The sequence below is a fragment of the Crocuta crocuta genome, unplaced genomic scaffold, assembly GCF_008692635.1.
Source record: "Crocuta crocuta isolate KB4526 unplaced genomic scaffold, BGI_CrCroc_1.0 scaffold641, whole genome shotgun sequence".
NCBI classification, from domain to species: Eukaryota; Metazoa; Chordata; class Mammalia; order Carnivora; family Hyaenidae; genus Crocuta; species Crocuta crocuta.
The window spans coordinates 72,839-88,523 of NW_027527137.1; the positions used below are offsets into that span (position 1 = coordinate 72,839).

The 15,685-nt window shown below is 36.1% G+C and overlaps 1 protein-coding gene across 1 annotated transcript; it reads left to right on the forward strand.

The window, feature by feature from the left end:
• The first annotated feature begins 11,811 nt into the window (after positions 1-11,811).
• Positions 11,812-12,741, forward strand: LOC144226884 (olfactory receptor 4P4-like). The gene has a single exon (XM_077758416.1). It carries the CDS (start codon positions 11,812-11,814, stop codon positions 12,739-12,741), a length of 930 nt encoding a protein of 309 aa, XP_077614542.1.
• Positions 12,742-15,685: the final 2,944 nt, after the last annotated feature.

The following is a 15,685-nucleotide window of genomic DNA, read 5'->3' on the forward strand; positions in this document are numbered from 1 at the left end:
GACATAAAATCAATGGAATGGCAGCCATTAAAGAACTTGACTCCAAAAGCTGTTGGTCACATTCCTCAGAGGGCTATGGAAAGTAAACAGAAATTCCATGTCTTCCCAGTTAATAGTTGCTGGGACTTATGATCTGGTCAGTAAGGAATACTAGGCAACTTTAAAATTGTGGAGTGATATCAAAACACAAGTAGAAAGTTCTAATTTTAATCACCAGAATTGTTCCACATTCTTGTTACTTACTATTGTTAGTTATAGTCCTTTTAGTCAGTCTTGGGTTGGGGGGTTATAGTGTTATATTATTGTGGTTTTAATTTGCTTTTCCTGATGACTAATGAGGTTGAGCAATTTTTTCATGTTATTATAGATCATTTGTACATCTGTTTAAAAATATGTATAAGTCCTTTGTACAATTTAAAAAGGTACTTGTAGGCTTTCTATGACTACAAATGTTCTTTCTATATTCTAGGTATAGATCTGTTTTCATATCTATTTATACATAAAAAATAAATATAAAAATATATTTATAGTTTGTCTCCCTCCCATAAGAGACTCTTAAACAGAGAGAACAAACTGAGGTTTGATGGGGGGCTGGAGAGGGGGAAATAGGTGATGTGTATTGAGGTGGGCACTTGTTGGGATGAGCACTCGGTGTGTTATGTAAGAGATGCATCATGGGAATCTACACTCAAAACCAAGGGCACACTGTATACACTGTATGTTAGCCAACTTGACAATAAATTATATATTAAAAATATACATTTATAGGGGCGTCTGGGTGGCTCCGTTGGTTAAGCATCTGACTTCGGCTCAGGTCATGTTCCCACAGTTCATGGGTTCGAGCCCTGCATGGGGCTCTGTGCTGACAGCTAGCTCAGAGCCTGGAGCCTGTTTCAGATTCTGTGTCTCCCTCTCTCTCTGACCCTCCCGAACTCATGATGTCTCTCCTTCTCTCTCAGAAATAAATAGAAACATTTAAATATATACATATACACATATATATTTATATATAATTTATATATTAGGTCATGTATATAAGTTGAGCATAATATAAAATATTTATACATAAATATACTTATATAGTGTTCTCCTAGTCCATGGATTGCCTTTTCGTTTTTAAAAAGATGACATCTAATGAGTAGAAGAGTTAAAACATTAATGTTTCAACTTTCAGTTTTTCTTATAGTTCATGCTTATTGTGTGATATTTGATAAATATTGATCCACCCCAATGTTAAAAATAAGTTTTCTAGTATTTTTAGATGTTTAGCTTTTAACACCTGGACCTGTGACTCATTTTGAGTTAATATTTGTGTGTAGAGTGAGAGAGTAGTTGAGGCTGGATTTTTCTCAGATGGATATCCAATTGACCCAGCATAATTTTTTGGAAAAAAGTCTGTTCTTTTGCCAATGAATTAGCTTGATATGTTTGTAAGAAATTTAACACATTTTGGTGTATTTATGGACAGTCTCGTTTGTTCCAATGATCTATATGTGCATCTTTATATTAATACCACGGTGTTGTTTTTATGGGAGCTTAATAAAGTCTTTTTTAATTTTTTTATTTTTGAGAGACAGAGACAGAGCATAGTGAGGGAGGAACAGAGAGAGAGGGAGACACAGAATCTGAAGCAGGCTCCAGGCTCTGAGCTGCCTGCACAGAGTCCGACGCTGGGCTCGAACTCACAAGGTGTGAGATCATAACCTGAGCCGAAGTCAGACGCTTAACCGACTAAGTCACCCAGGTGCCCCAGTAGTTAAAGTCTTTATTTAGATAGGATAAGCTCTCCACCTGTGTTCTTTTTATTGAGATTGATTTGTTATTTTAGATTCCTTTAATATTGTATATTTCTACACAATAGAATATAATTTCGAGTAAGATTGCCAGTTTTTCCAAGTATTCTGTCAGGATTTTTACTGGAATTCTATTAAACTTATGAAATTAATGTAGTAAACATATCAAGTCTTCGAATCCATTAATATGTCATATTTATTTATTTATTTATTCGTCTATTTACTTTCACACAGTAGTGTTTCTGATTTTCCTACACAGGTCTTGAATATATTTTGAAAATGTAATTTTCAAATGTCATGATATTAATAGTATTTTATATAGCATTTTATTTATAATTGTTATTATAAAATTCATTTCATATTTTGTTTGGCATTGTATTTTATAACCTTGTTAAATTAACCAATTTGATCTATTATGTGTTTTTGTAGAGCACTTAACATTTTTACTTATACAATCATGTACTCTGCACATACATATTATTTTTACAATTTCAATATTTTTCTTTCTAACCTGTGTGTCCTTTCTTTATCTTATTTCAAGGGGTGGAGCCTAGGGTACAATGCAGAAATGAAATGAGGAGTGGAAAGACCTTTGCTTCGAACTTTATTTATCTATTTATTTGTTTGTTTATTTTACTGTTTTATTTATTTCTGACAGTGAGAGACAGACAGACAGACAGACAGACATCATGAGCAGGGAAAGATCAGAGAGAGGAGAGAGCACAAAATCTGAAACAGGCTCCAGGCTCTGAGGTAGCTGTCAGCACAGAGCCCAACGTGGGGCTCAAATCTACAGCTGTGAGATCATGACCTGAGCCAAAGTTGGACACTTAACTAACTGAGCCACCCAGGCGCCCCTGCTTCCAACTTTAGTATCCACCATAAAGTATTATGGAAGTTGTGGATTTTATACAGATGTTTTTATCAGGTTGAACAAGTTCCTTTTTATTCTTTATGTGCTAAAATATTTTTTAAAAATCATCTATCTAAACTGTACTTTGTCATTTTATATGCATCTATTAAAATGATCATATCATGAAACGATGCTCAGCATCCCTCCTCATCAGGGAATTGCAAATCAAAAACACACTGAGATACCACCTCACACCAGTCAGAGTGGCTAAAATGAGCAAATCAGAGGACTCTAGATGCTGATGAGGATGTGGAGAAACGGGCACCCTCCTACACTGTTGGTGGGAATGCAAACTGGTGCAGCCCCTCTGGAAGACAGTGTGGAGGTTCCTCAAGAAATTAACAATAGAACTCCCCTATGACCCAGCATTAGCACTGCAGGGAATTTACCCAAGGGATATAGGAGTGCTGATGCGTAGGAGCACATGTACCCCAATGTTCATAGCAGCACTCTCAATAATAGCCAAAACAGGAAAAGAGCCTAAGTGTCCATCAACAGACGAATGGATCAAGAAGATGTGGTTTATCTATATGATGGAATACTACATGGCAATGAGAAAGAATGAAATCTGGCCATGTGTAGCAACATGGATGGACCTTGAGGGTGTTATGCTGAGCGAAATAAGTCAGGCAGAGAAGGACAAATATCATATGTTTGCACGTATAGGAAGGTTAGGAGGAACTTAACGGAGGACCATGGGTGAGAAGAAGAGGGGAATAGTGGGGGAGAGGGAGAGAGGCAAATCATAAGAGATTCTTGAATGCTAAAACAAACTGAGGACTGATGGGTGTGGGGCGGGATGGGGGAGATGGGTATGGATGAAGGCACTTGTGGGGATGAGCACTGGGTGTTATATGGGAACCAACTTGACAATAAACTATTTGTAAAAAAAAATAATAATAATAAATAAATTGATCATGTCATTCTTTTCCTTATTTTTGAATGTTAGATGTTTTATTCCTGGCAGAAACTCTACGTGGTCATGGTAAATTATTATTATTTTTAAAAGTAACACATTTCATTTACTAATATGGTGTTTACAATCTTTGTGCATGTTTGAAGAGATATTTGTTTGCCAATTTTTTTCTTGTAATGTGACTTGGCAGTTAGACAGTACTGCTTCATAAAATAATGGGCTTAGTGCCCTTTCCTCTATTTCTGAGAGACACTATGAAGAATTTTAGGATCAACTTTCTCTTTCTACCAATAAAGGCTATTGGTAATTTGATAGAAATTAAACTAAATCGGTAGAACACTTTGAGAGGTCTTGATGTCTTAATTATACTAATCTTCTAATCCGTGAATATGAGATGATTTTTTTTATCATAGGGCTTCTTTAATTTCTTTCAGAAATGTTTTGAAACTTCTTTATTTCTTCCTTTCTCAATAGAATTCCTTTTATTTATTTTTAAACCCAATTTCTCTTAAAATTTTTTAAAGATATGTATTTATTTATTTACTTACTTATTTTTAACTTAAACTTTATTTAGTTAGCATACCATTTTCAGGAATGGGATTCAGTGATTCATCACTTACATACGACATCCAGTGCTCACCACAAGTGCCCTTCTTAATAGCCATCACCCATCTAACTCCACTCCCACTCACCTCCCTCTATCAAACCTCAGGCTGTTCTCTATCACTAAGTGACTCTTGTGGTTTGGTTCCCAGTGTCCTTCCCCCCCTCTTCCTGAATGTTCATTTGCTCTGTTTCTTAAATTCCACATATGAGTGAAATCATATGCTATCTGTCTTTCTCTGACTGACTTATTTTGCTTAGCATAATCCTCTCTAGCTCCATCCTCATCATTGCATTGCAAATGGCAATATTCCATTTCTTTTGATGGCTGACTAATATTCCATTGTGTATATTATCCAATTCCTTTATCCATTCATCAATTGATGGACATTTGGGCACACTACATAGTTTGGATATTGCTAATGTTGTTATAAACGTTGGGATGTATGTACACCTTCGAATCCGTATTTTTGTATCCTTTGGGTAAAGACTTAACAGTGCAATTGTTGTGTCATAGGGTAATTCTATTTTAAGTCATTTGAGGGACCTCATACTCTTTTTCAGAGTGGTTACATCCGTTTGCACTCCCACCAACAGTACCAATGTCTTCTTTCTCCTCATCCTCACCAGTAGTTGTTGTCTCTTGTGTTGTTAATTTTAGCCATTCTGACAGATGTGAGATAGTATCTCCCTGTGGTTTTGATTTGTATCTCCTTAATGATGAGTGATATTGAGCATGTTTTCATGTATCTATTAGCCATCTGGGTGTCTTCTTTGGAAAAGTTTTTATTCATGTCTTCTGCCATTTCTTAATTTGGTAATTTGCTTTTTGGAAATTGAATGTAATGAATTCTTTATATATTTTGGATACTAGACCTTTATCAAATATGTTATAAAACTGTAGTCATCAAGACACTATGGTTCTGCCACAAAAACAGACACATAGATCAATGGAACAGAATAGAAAACCCAGAAATGGGCCTACAACTCAATGGTCAACTAATCTTCAACAAAGGAGGAAAGAATATCCAATGGAAAAAAGACAGTCTCTTCAACAAATGGGTGTTGGGAAAACTGGGCAGCAACATGCAGAAGAATGAAACTGGACCACTTTTTTTTACACAATACACAAAAATAAATTCAAAACGGATGAAAGACCTGAATGGGAAACAAGAAACTATAAAAATCATAGCGGGAAACACAGGCACCAACCTCTTTGACCTTGCCCAGAGCAAGGTCTTCTTACCAGACACATTTCTGGTAGCAAGGGAAATGAAAGAAAACATATCTATTGGGACTTCACCAAGAAAGAAAGCTTCTGCACAGCAAAGGAAGCAATCAACAAAACTAAAAGGCAGCATATGGGATTGGAAGAGATATCTGCAAATGACATGGATTTTTTCCCCCCTCACTGTGCATGGAGCCCAATGCATAACTTGAACTCATGACGCTGTGATCAAGACCTGAGCTGAGATTAAAAGTTATTTGCTTAACCAACTGAGCCACCCACACATCCCTCTCTCTAGTAGTAATCTTTAGTAAAATATTGAATATAAGGAGTGGGAGTGAGCATCCTGGTACTGTTCTGACTTTGTGAGAGAAATATTTTGTGGGATGTGGTTGTTTACTTAGTGATTTGTCTAAATTATTTTTCTAAAATCTATATTCTTTGATATGTGTGGTTATGGAACTCTCTCTCTCTCTCTCTCTCTCTCTCTCTCTCTGTTTGTCTCTGTCTCTTTTTTATGTAGGTTTCACATGCACGGTGAAACACAATTCAGGGCTTGAACTCATGACCCTAATATCAAGACCTGAGCTGAGATCAAGAGTCAAACACTTAACCAACTGAACCATCTAAGCACCCTGAACTGTAACTTCTATTAGCTTAGTGGTTAGCTAGTTCTTTGACAGAGACATCTTTGAACAATTCACACAAAAATGATGATAACATAGGTCTAGATTCATCTTTGGTTGCCCTCAGACTTTTGTGTAATGTCACTTCTTCACAATATGTTGAGGCTTTTTTTTTTTTAATGATCTAATACTTAATTGTGTAAATCTTCCATTGATACAGGCAAATAATGTGTATTCTTTGTTATTTGCATAATTTTATATATGCATCTACATACTTTTAATTTGAATTGTCTTTTTGAAAGTCTTTATTCATTTATTTTGAGAGAGGGAGTGCATGTGCAGAAGTAAGGGAGGGGCAGAGAGAAAGGGAAGGAGATAGAGAGAATCCCAAGCAAGCTACATAGTGTCAGCACAGAGCCCAGTGTGGGGCTCCATCTCATGTACCAAGAGATCATGACCTGAGCTGAAATCAAGACTCAATTGCTTAATCTACTGAGACACCCATGTGCCCCGAAACTGCATTGTTTAGATCTTTTCTGACATATTGCCTTCTTTGCTCATCAATAACATGAAAAGAAGCAAAATCTTCCACTGTGAAGGTAGATTCATATTTTTTCATATGGACTCAATTTTGTTTCATGCCTTCTGAGACTGTATTATTAAGTGCATGTATTAGTTATGGTCATGCAGCAAGGAAAAGACAAATGCTGTAATTTAAGGGCAGTTTGTAAGTGGTAATTTTCATGTTGTGGACGGCTATAGGAGAACCCAAGGAATGTGCGATGCCTGAGGTTAGTGGATTTGAGTGTGTTAGGGCATAGTGGGCGCACAGAAGGGACGAGCAGAGGTGGAGACGAGTAATGCAGAAAGGAAAAATATGTTATGTAATAAAACCTCAGCTGGACCTTGCATGGATCTATGAGGATCATCTGCTATGAACTAAAGACTATGATTTATTCAGTCTGTTCCCATTAGGTTCCACTGACACCCTGTTTCTCTCTCACCCAAGGTGGGAGGGAGACAATACAAAGCAAAACAAAAACAAACCAAAACAAGGGCAGGAAATGTGCATTGTGACATTTCCAAATTCTAGCCAGTATCCTAAGTAGGGTATATCCCGTAACACGAAAGGATTATATTTAGAATGATAAATAATTCAACATTTATTAAATTATTGTGAATCATGATAAACAATAGAGACTTCAGTCTTCAAGGAAATTATTTGAGGAGAGGAGAGGGAGAGAAACAAATACCCATAATATTACATCAGTGTTATAACATTACAGAAGTATTGAATCACTTAGGTAATAACTCTCAAGAGATAAATGAAATAAGCCTCAAGCCCATCTATATGACCTTATAAAAATATAGGCTTTGTTTCTCAAATTATAACCACACGTCCATTGGCCACTGTACAATGCCTATGGGAGTTTTCACTTCAGGTCCCTCTTGGGCTTTTACATCAAGAAATTCCCAACAATGCTTTCCTGAAAGGTTCTTTGGGATAGAAATTTCACAGGAAAGTCAGAGGCATTCCACATCTGTTTGCAGTTTTATAGTTCAGGCTATAAAAGAGAAAGTAAAACAAAACAAAACAAAACAGCCTGAAGGATCATCTTCACATTCCAAAGAGAGGTAAAATCCGGTGGAAGTAAGCATCCTGAATGATGTGTGTGTGTGTGTGTGTGTGTGTGTGTATTTAATATATTCATGTTATATAAATACGTATAGTTAAATTGAAGGAAAATAAATGGGATTTTTCACAATAATTCATATTATATAAAAATTTGATCTTATGAAATTCCTATTTTTAAGTTTACTACACTTGATCTTAGCCAAAAGGCCAAAAAGCGATCCTATTTTTAAGTTTAAACTCTTCTGAAATACATTTTCTTTGTGGTTATTTGCAAGAGAGGGCATTCAGGATATTCAGGATAAAATCTGGATAATTTGAGGGAAAATTAAGGTTTTAAAGCTTTTATGTGTATTTGTGAGAGGGCATAAGCAAAATGAAGAAATATGAACTTCTAAGTCTTACGGGAAAGGTTTACATACAGACTTCCCTTTACTACTTGTATAATCTTGAGTTGAAGTTTCCTTATTTGCCAAATGGGGACAGTAGTATAATAATATACCTAATCAGGTCATACTGTAGATGAAATGGTTGTTAAATGAAAAATGGTTACTAAAGTGCCTAGAATATTTGGCGTCTAAACATTTTAGTCTATACATCACACGGTTAAGACCCTAGCTTTCTATTTCACATATTTTCCTTTATTGTAGATATGATGTTTTAAAATTTATATATTTTTTGGGGGGGGCAGAGAAACATGGAGAGAGAGAATCCCAAGCAAGCTCCACATTGTCAGCGCAGAGCCCTACGCAGGTCTCAAACCCATGAACTGTAAGATCATGAACTAAGCCGAAATCAAGAGTCGAATGCTTAACCAACTGAGCCACCCAAGTGCCCCATGGATGTGATAAACGGTTTTTGAAAGCCAGAAAAATCCTGTCAGGTTGTCTTTGGTGGATGTTTACATTATCCACAGCCTCTCATGTCCTTTAGTCCATCTTCAAAATCATGTTATGAAACTTTTTTTTCCCTTTCAACCTATAGTTTTGTCTTTGCAAACAATTCCTCACAGAGATTTTTCTCAAGTAATTTAAGGAGATATTCTTAAAATAAATTCTTTCAATAAAAGATATGTAAAAAGGTGGACTCAAAATTCTTTGCTCCAAAACCGCTGTGCATTTAAGCGTACATTATATATGTATATTCTTCTTTGAAGAATATTTTCTATATGGGCCTGTGTTTTCCCGACTGATGTTCAATTATTGTCTAAGCAACAATGAACCAAATGTTGAGAGATGTTGAGTCTTGCGTAGGAATGCAAGTTGAGTCTTGTTCAGGACACATTCTAAACCAAGGGCTGAACTTCCTATGGGTCCATTCTACAGTTTTATGAAAAATTATCAATAGATGCGTTTATGCCCTTAAACTGATCATAGTCTTCCACAAACAAGGGCTAAGTTTGGATATTCGCAATTTATACAAAAATAAATATTTTATGTAGCTCTGTTGTTCTGAATGTGGAACAAATAAATACCAACACCAGTTTTTCCCTTGTATTTAATGTATGTCTAATATGAGTTCTTCAACCCATCCCACTGTAGCCAAATAAAGAAAATCCACAGGTAAATCCAATGAGCTAACAAAAGTGCTGATATCTATTTTTTATACAACAGTTTGTTTCCCTGAAAACATATATGGGACTTGACAAATTAGAACCGTAGGGCCTTCTATTAAATATTCTTTAATGAACTTCATATTGCTCTTGGCATAAGGCAAATGGATCTAGTTTTCTAAATTCCACTTGCCAGCTGAAAGAGTAGGAGCAGAGAGAATGAATTGCTTATGTGAACAAGAAAAAATTGACAAGATATGGGAGTCTGGATGCTCACCTTCGTGATCATAAGATGAATGATCTGTCCACTACATCATATTGTTCCCCCGTTGGTACCATTAAAATAATTCATAGACATTAATATTCTTTTGGGAAATCATGATTTTGCTGTGGAGGAAACTTAGTTATGGGTAAAAGGTGAGTTTCAACATGTTCACTCTCTGCTCCTGATTCTACTGCATCTAAATGGTTACATTTTTCTAAATGCATCGTTAAATATGCAGGACATTCTTTAATCACACTGGGTTCTTCAATATGGCAACAGGAAACAACTACCTCTCCACAGTGTTTCTAACGTGTTAACAGCAACCTCTAATAAGTGTCTTTAGAATGATTATATATAAACCGTGTTCCTATTTTCAGATGCACAGTTGTGTTTCCAATTCCCTATTCCCTGCATTCCCTGTTCTAAATCTTGACCAATCCTGTTAAAAAGGAGAATCATTGAAACTATTATTAACTAATTAAGGACCTTTTTCTGCTATGATTAAGAGCCTTGATTTTGTTCTTATTTCAAGAATATATCTTTAGTTACTTTATACATGAAATGTTCGTGTGTGATTGGGATATTATATATAAATTGTATGCAGCATATTTGTAGCATAATTGTATGTAGGGACTTGTTTAAAGTTATATAGGTAGTAAATGGCAGAGAGAGAGTAAAACCCATACCTTTTAAGGAGTTGGAAAACAGCTGGAAATCCTTTTGGTCAGTGGGTAATGTGTCATAGATGTTAAGAGCATGGAAATGGCATCTGAAACAGGTTCATATCTTTGGTTTCTACTTTATACTTTAATGATTTGGTGGGATTAACTGAATCCACCTACTTTTCTGTTTCCACTTATGTAAAACTAGTATCAGCATAGTAACCATTGGGCTTTGCAAACATTGCAAAGTGTTTATAATAGTTTCAAACACAAAATATGCTTTCATTAAATATCATTTAAATTCCCTACTGGTATAGTCACTCTGAAAAACAGTATGAAGGTTTCTCAAGAAGTTAAAAATAGAACTATTCTACAACCCAGCAATTGTATTACTAAGTATTTAGCCTAAGGATACAGAAATATAGATTTGAAGGAACACATGTACCCTGATGTGTATAGCACCTTTATCAACAATAGCCAAATTATGGAAAGAGCCTAAATGTCCATTGACTGATGAATGGATAAAGAAGATGTGGTATATATACATATTAGTTAACTATATGTTAACTAATTGGAGTGTAAATAAAAATTTGAAGAACGAAAAACATAAATAGTATCATTTGAAGTATAATGACACCCTTAACCTAAAAGGATTTAAAAGATTAAGTCTATGAAAAATTCTCTATAACCTACATCTTGTTATTTATTTATTTATTTTTTCTTTTATAGTTTATTGTCAAGTTGGTTTCCATGTAACATCCAGTGCTCAACCCAACAAGTGCTCTTCTCCAAGCCCATCACCTCTCTTCTCCTCTCTCCCACTCCCATCAACCCTGAGTTTGTTCTCAGTATTCAAGAGTCTCTCATGGTTTGCCTCCTTCCCTCTCCCCAACTAATTTTTCCCCTTCCCCTTTTCCATGGTCCTCTGTTAAGTTTCTCCTGTTCCACTTATGAGTGAAAACATATGGTATCTGTCCCTCTCTGCCTGACTTATCTCACAAGCATAACACCCTTGAGTTCCATCCACGTTGCTACAAATGGCCAGATTTCATTCTTTCTCATTGCCATGCAGTATTCCATTGTACACATAGACCACATCTTCTTGATCTATTCAGCAACTGATGGACATTTAGGCTCTTTCCATGATTTGGCTATTGTTAAGAGTGCTACTATGAACATTGGGGTACATGTGCCCCTATGCATCAGCACTCCTGTATCCTTTTGGTAAATCCTTTGCAGTGCTATTGCTGAGTCATAGGGGAGTTCTATTGTTAATTTTTTGAGGAACCTCCACACTGTTTTCCAGAGTGTCTGAACCAGTTTACATTCCCACCAACAGTGTAGGAGGGTGCCTGTTTCTCCACACCCTCGCCACCATCTAGAGTCTCCTGATTTGTTCATTTTAGCCACTCTGACCAGCGTGAGGTGGTATCTCAGTGTGGTTTTGATTTGTATTTTCCTGATGATGAGAGACACTGAGCATTGTTTCAACTATAACCTACATCTTTTTAATGTATAAATACTCCAAAACTTAAAAAGTGCTGTTAAAAATAGTCATATGTTCTGTATCATTTCAGATGAATTAACTTTCTTTTTGAACTCTGGACTCACCTCGACCTCATGGAAAATCAGAACAATGTCACAGAATTTGTTTTCATGGGTCTGTGGGGAAGTAAGCAAATGGAGCTACTGTTCTTTTTCTTGTTCCTGCTCTGTTACCTGGCAATCTTAATGGGAAACTTCATCATCCTACTCACAATCACCTGCAGCCATCTAATCGAACAGCCGATGTACTATTTTCTCTGCCACCTTTCCCTCATGGATCTCTGCTACACCTCCACCGTGGTCCCCAGGCTACTTAGGGACTTGGGTGCAGCAAGAAAGAACATTTCCTATAACAACTGTATGACCCAGCTCTTCACTGCCCACTTGCTGGCAGGTGTGGAGATATTCATCTTGGTGTCCATGGCTTTTGACCGCTATGTTGCCATTGTCAAGCCCCTGCATTACCTGGTCATCATGAACCGGCAGAGGTGCAACCTGTTGATCTTCATGGCCTGGGGTGTGGGTTTTTGGCACTCCATTGCTCTACTCTTGGTAGTACTGAATTTACCTTTCTGTGGTCCTAATCAGATAGATCACTACCTATGTGATGTGAAGCCTCTTTTGAAACTGGTGTGCAAAGACATTCGTATTGTTAATATCTTAATGATTGCAAACTCAGGGATGGTGGTAGTTGCTGTCTTTCTTGCCCTCATAATTTCTTACATACTCATATTATATAATCTTAGGACCCACTCCTCCGCAGGGCGACACAAAGCTCTCTCAACTTGCAGCTCTCACATAATGGTGGTAGTTTTGTTCTTCGTGCCCTGTATCTATATTTATGTTCTACCTGCAGGGAGTGAGAACAAGGATAAGGAAATCTCCGTGTTTTACACTGTGATTGCCCCCATGCTGAATCCTCTCATCTATACCCTGAGAAACATGGAGATGAAAATAACCATGCAGAAGATGTGGCCTAAAATAGCACATTCAAATTTCAAGTAAGGGTGATATTAATTGCACTTCTTATCCTGTGTCTACAGAGTATTTGATATTTGAGATGATATAGAAAACATAGCTTTCCTTCAAGGGAAGCTGGACCAAAGGGCCTCTAACATATAAGAGCCAAAGAAGCAAGTCACTGTCATTCAGATTGCAGTCTGCTCTCTAAAGTTTCCAACTAGTTCCAGATATGGTTACATGGCTTTGAGGCATGATAGAAATGCCTTTCTAAAACACATACCTAATCATATCACTGCTCTGCGAAAATATATAAGGAACCCTATTTTCCTCGGAACAAAATCCAAGCTCCTCGCTGTTTATCAAAAGTTGTCCTTGCCGAACTTGCTAATCTCTGAAGTCATTACATTGGTATAAAACATGGTTTTACAGGGACTGATTTTTGGGCCTGAGAGAGCTGAGTGATTACTGATTTTGGTATGTTTTTATCTCTGTGTCTTGGTAATTTGCTTTATGTATGTACCCCCCACTTTTTTTCAAATATCTTTGAAATCTGTGGTATTGTACTTTATAAAGTTGTAATATTACTTTGGCTAACACACGAAGATTTAGCAGGACATTTGATTACTGGAAACATGTTACATGTTTTCCCTCTATCTATACCTTTCTTCATTCATTCCCCATGCTTGGATGCTTTCAACCAGCTGCACTGGACTTCTCTACATTGTCCAAACATGCTCTAAAGTCTATCAGCTGTATGACTGTTTCCTCTATCTTCTCTGCTTATAATGTTGCCCCCCCCGCACTATGTGTTAGTGTTCATATAAGTCACACTCCTAATGTTTTCTTATTCCAGAAGATTTTGCTGGCTCATGGACACACTGAAGAATTTCTGATTTCTTCCCTGTTCTTTTGTTGCTACGAAACTGTACATTTACTCCTTTTAAGATAATCCTGTGCCCCATAGTAGTGTTTTTTCTTATGTGTTTTTCCAGTTTGATTGAGTCAACTCAGCCAAAGAAGTGCTATATCTTTATTTTCTTTTATTTTTCTAGCAATAAGCCCATGCAAATTAAGAGCCTAAAAGTTAATGGATTAAATTCAAAGACACTATCTTCTCTTTTTATTGGCCTTTATACATATGTTCTCACATATCCAGAACTTCCCCTTACGTTACGAGCTGTTATGCATTACTAATAAAATGTGTAATGTCAGAAAGGTTAAAAATCCAACATACATTCCCTGTAGCAATCAGGAAGGGAATGAAGTCCAGCAGATTTTAGCTCCCTATAATATTTTTTTCTTATTTTCTGCATTTCAGGGTGCTACTATTTTAATTATCATTTATTCCCTTGTTCTCTGAATCACATAGTCCAATCAGCTCTGTTTCTTGGTTCCCATTTATGCAGACATTTCTCTCTGCCAAAGAACTTGCCTTTTCACAGCAGGATGATTGCATTGTTTTCACAGTTCCCTTGACTGAATTACTCCTGCCCCAGAGCCAAGGAGAAGTCCGGTGAAAACCATAAATGAGATAATGTTTGCTTTAATGCCAGGAAAATTTCCTTTCATATTTGTACTCTTAGAACTTTTCACACATCTAATTCTTTTTTTGTTTTTATTCATGGATTCAGGAAAACCTGTGAAGTATCAAGGAAAAACATTCTATTTCATAGGAAATCAAGTCTGTCTAGTCATAGTTTGCTTTGAACTGTTTTAAAGTTAGTAATTTTCCAAAGAATATTTGGATTATTTTTAATATAGAAATGTAGTGTGTATATTTGTTCCTGTGTATATATGATAATTGTGTGTGTATGTGTGATAATTGTGTGTGTGTGTGTAGTAGTAGTAGTAGGAGGAGGAGGAGGAGGAGGTGGGTTGATAATCTTGAGGATGGGTCAGAGGAAATACTCAACCCATCAGAAAGAATGCTACACAACAAAACAAAAATATTTTCTTATCATTTGTTCTTTTGTCTCAAGATTTCATAAGATTTTATTGGCAAAAAATATGACTATTTTATATAGTAAGCCACAAAAATTATACTATGATTAGGCATCCAGTTGGATGGTCTTCTTTCTAGAACTCACTTTCCAATCTGCAGAACAATACTTAATAACTTCAAAAATACCTGAAATCTCAGTTTTGTAAATAAGCTCATGTGCCCCATAAAACAAAAGGTTTTAGAAGGGGATTATAAAGAAGGATAAATAGAAAAAAATCAATTTTCAGCAGAGAACTGAGACAAATGCAGGGATTGGGGTTGTACAAATGAGCCACTTGTACACATCTCTAAGGAGTACCCTCGTGTGTTTTTGTGTTATGGGTAGAAATATGACCCGCTATCTCCTTCTGTGTATTGACACAAACCAGCTTGAGTAAAGCTTGGTCAACAAGATGCATTATATTGAAATGGACAACCAGTGAAACACTGGGTTCTGATATCCATCATTCTGACATTCTAGAATTTCTTTTTTTTTTTGCCTTTTTTATTATTTATTTATTTTAGAATTTCTTAATCCCTCAGGGTTACTCTACTTTGAAAGTCTGGAAGCAAGCAGTAAACACATAAAATCCTGTTTCTCTCATGTACAGAAGGCTTACAGTGCTTTTTCTTATTCTTGTTTATAGCTCCTTGAGTGAATCTTTTGAACTACTAGAAGCTTGTATTCTTATTGGAAAAACAGAACTAACATTACATATCTCACAATATGTTCAATTGTCCAAATGAACTTGAAGCACAAAATAATCCTTCAATAAATTCTAGTTATTTTTATTATTTTGTACCAGATAATTTCCTATAAAAATTGAGCTCCTAAAGTTTTACACACATTAAGGAAATTTTTAATATATACATTTGTGTACAGTGGGGAGAATTGGTTCACCTCATATCAGTGTGCACAATTTAGGCTGAACCAAATAACCTGCAGAAATGAAGTAAAATAGGACTAAGCCAAATGGCAAACAGAATAAAAGTTGGATATCCCTT

What these genes read in the sequence shown, in the direction of transcription:
- LOC144226884 (XM_077758416.1), top strand. Translation starts at nt 11,812, where the DNA reads ATGGAAAATCAGAACAATGTCACAGAATTTGTTTTCATGGGTCTGTGG.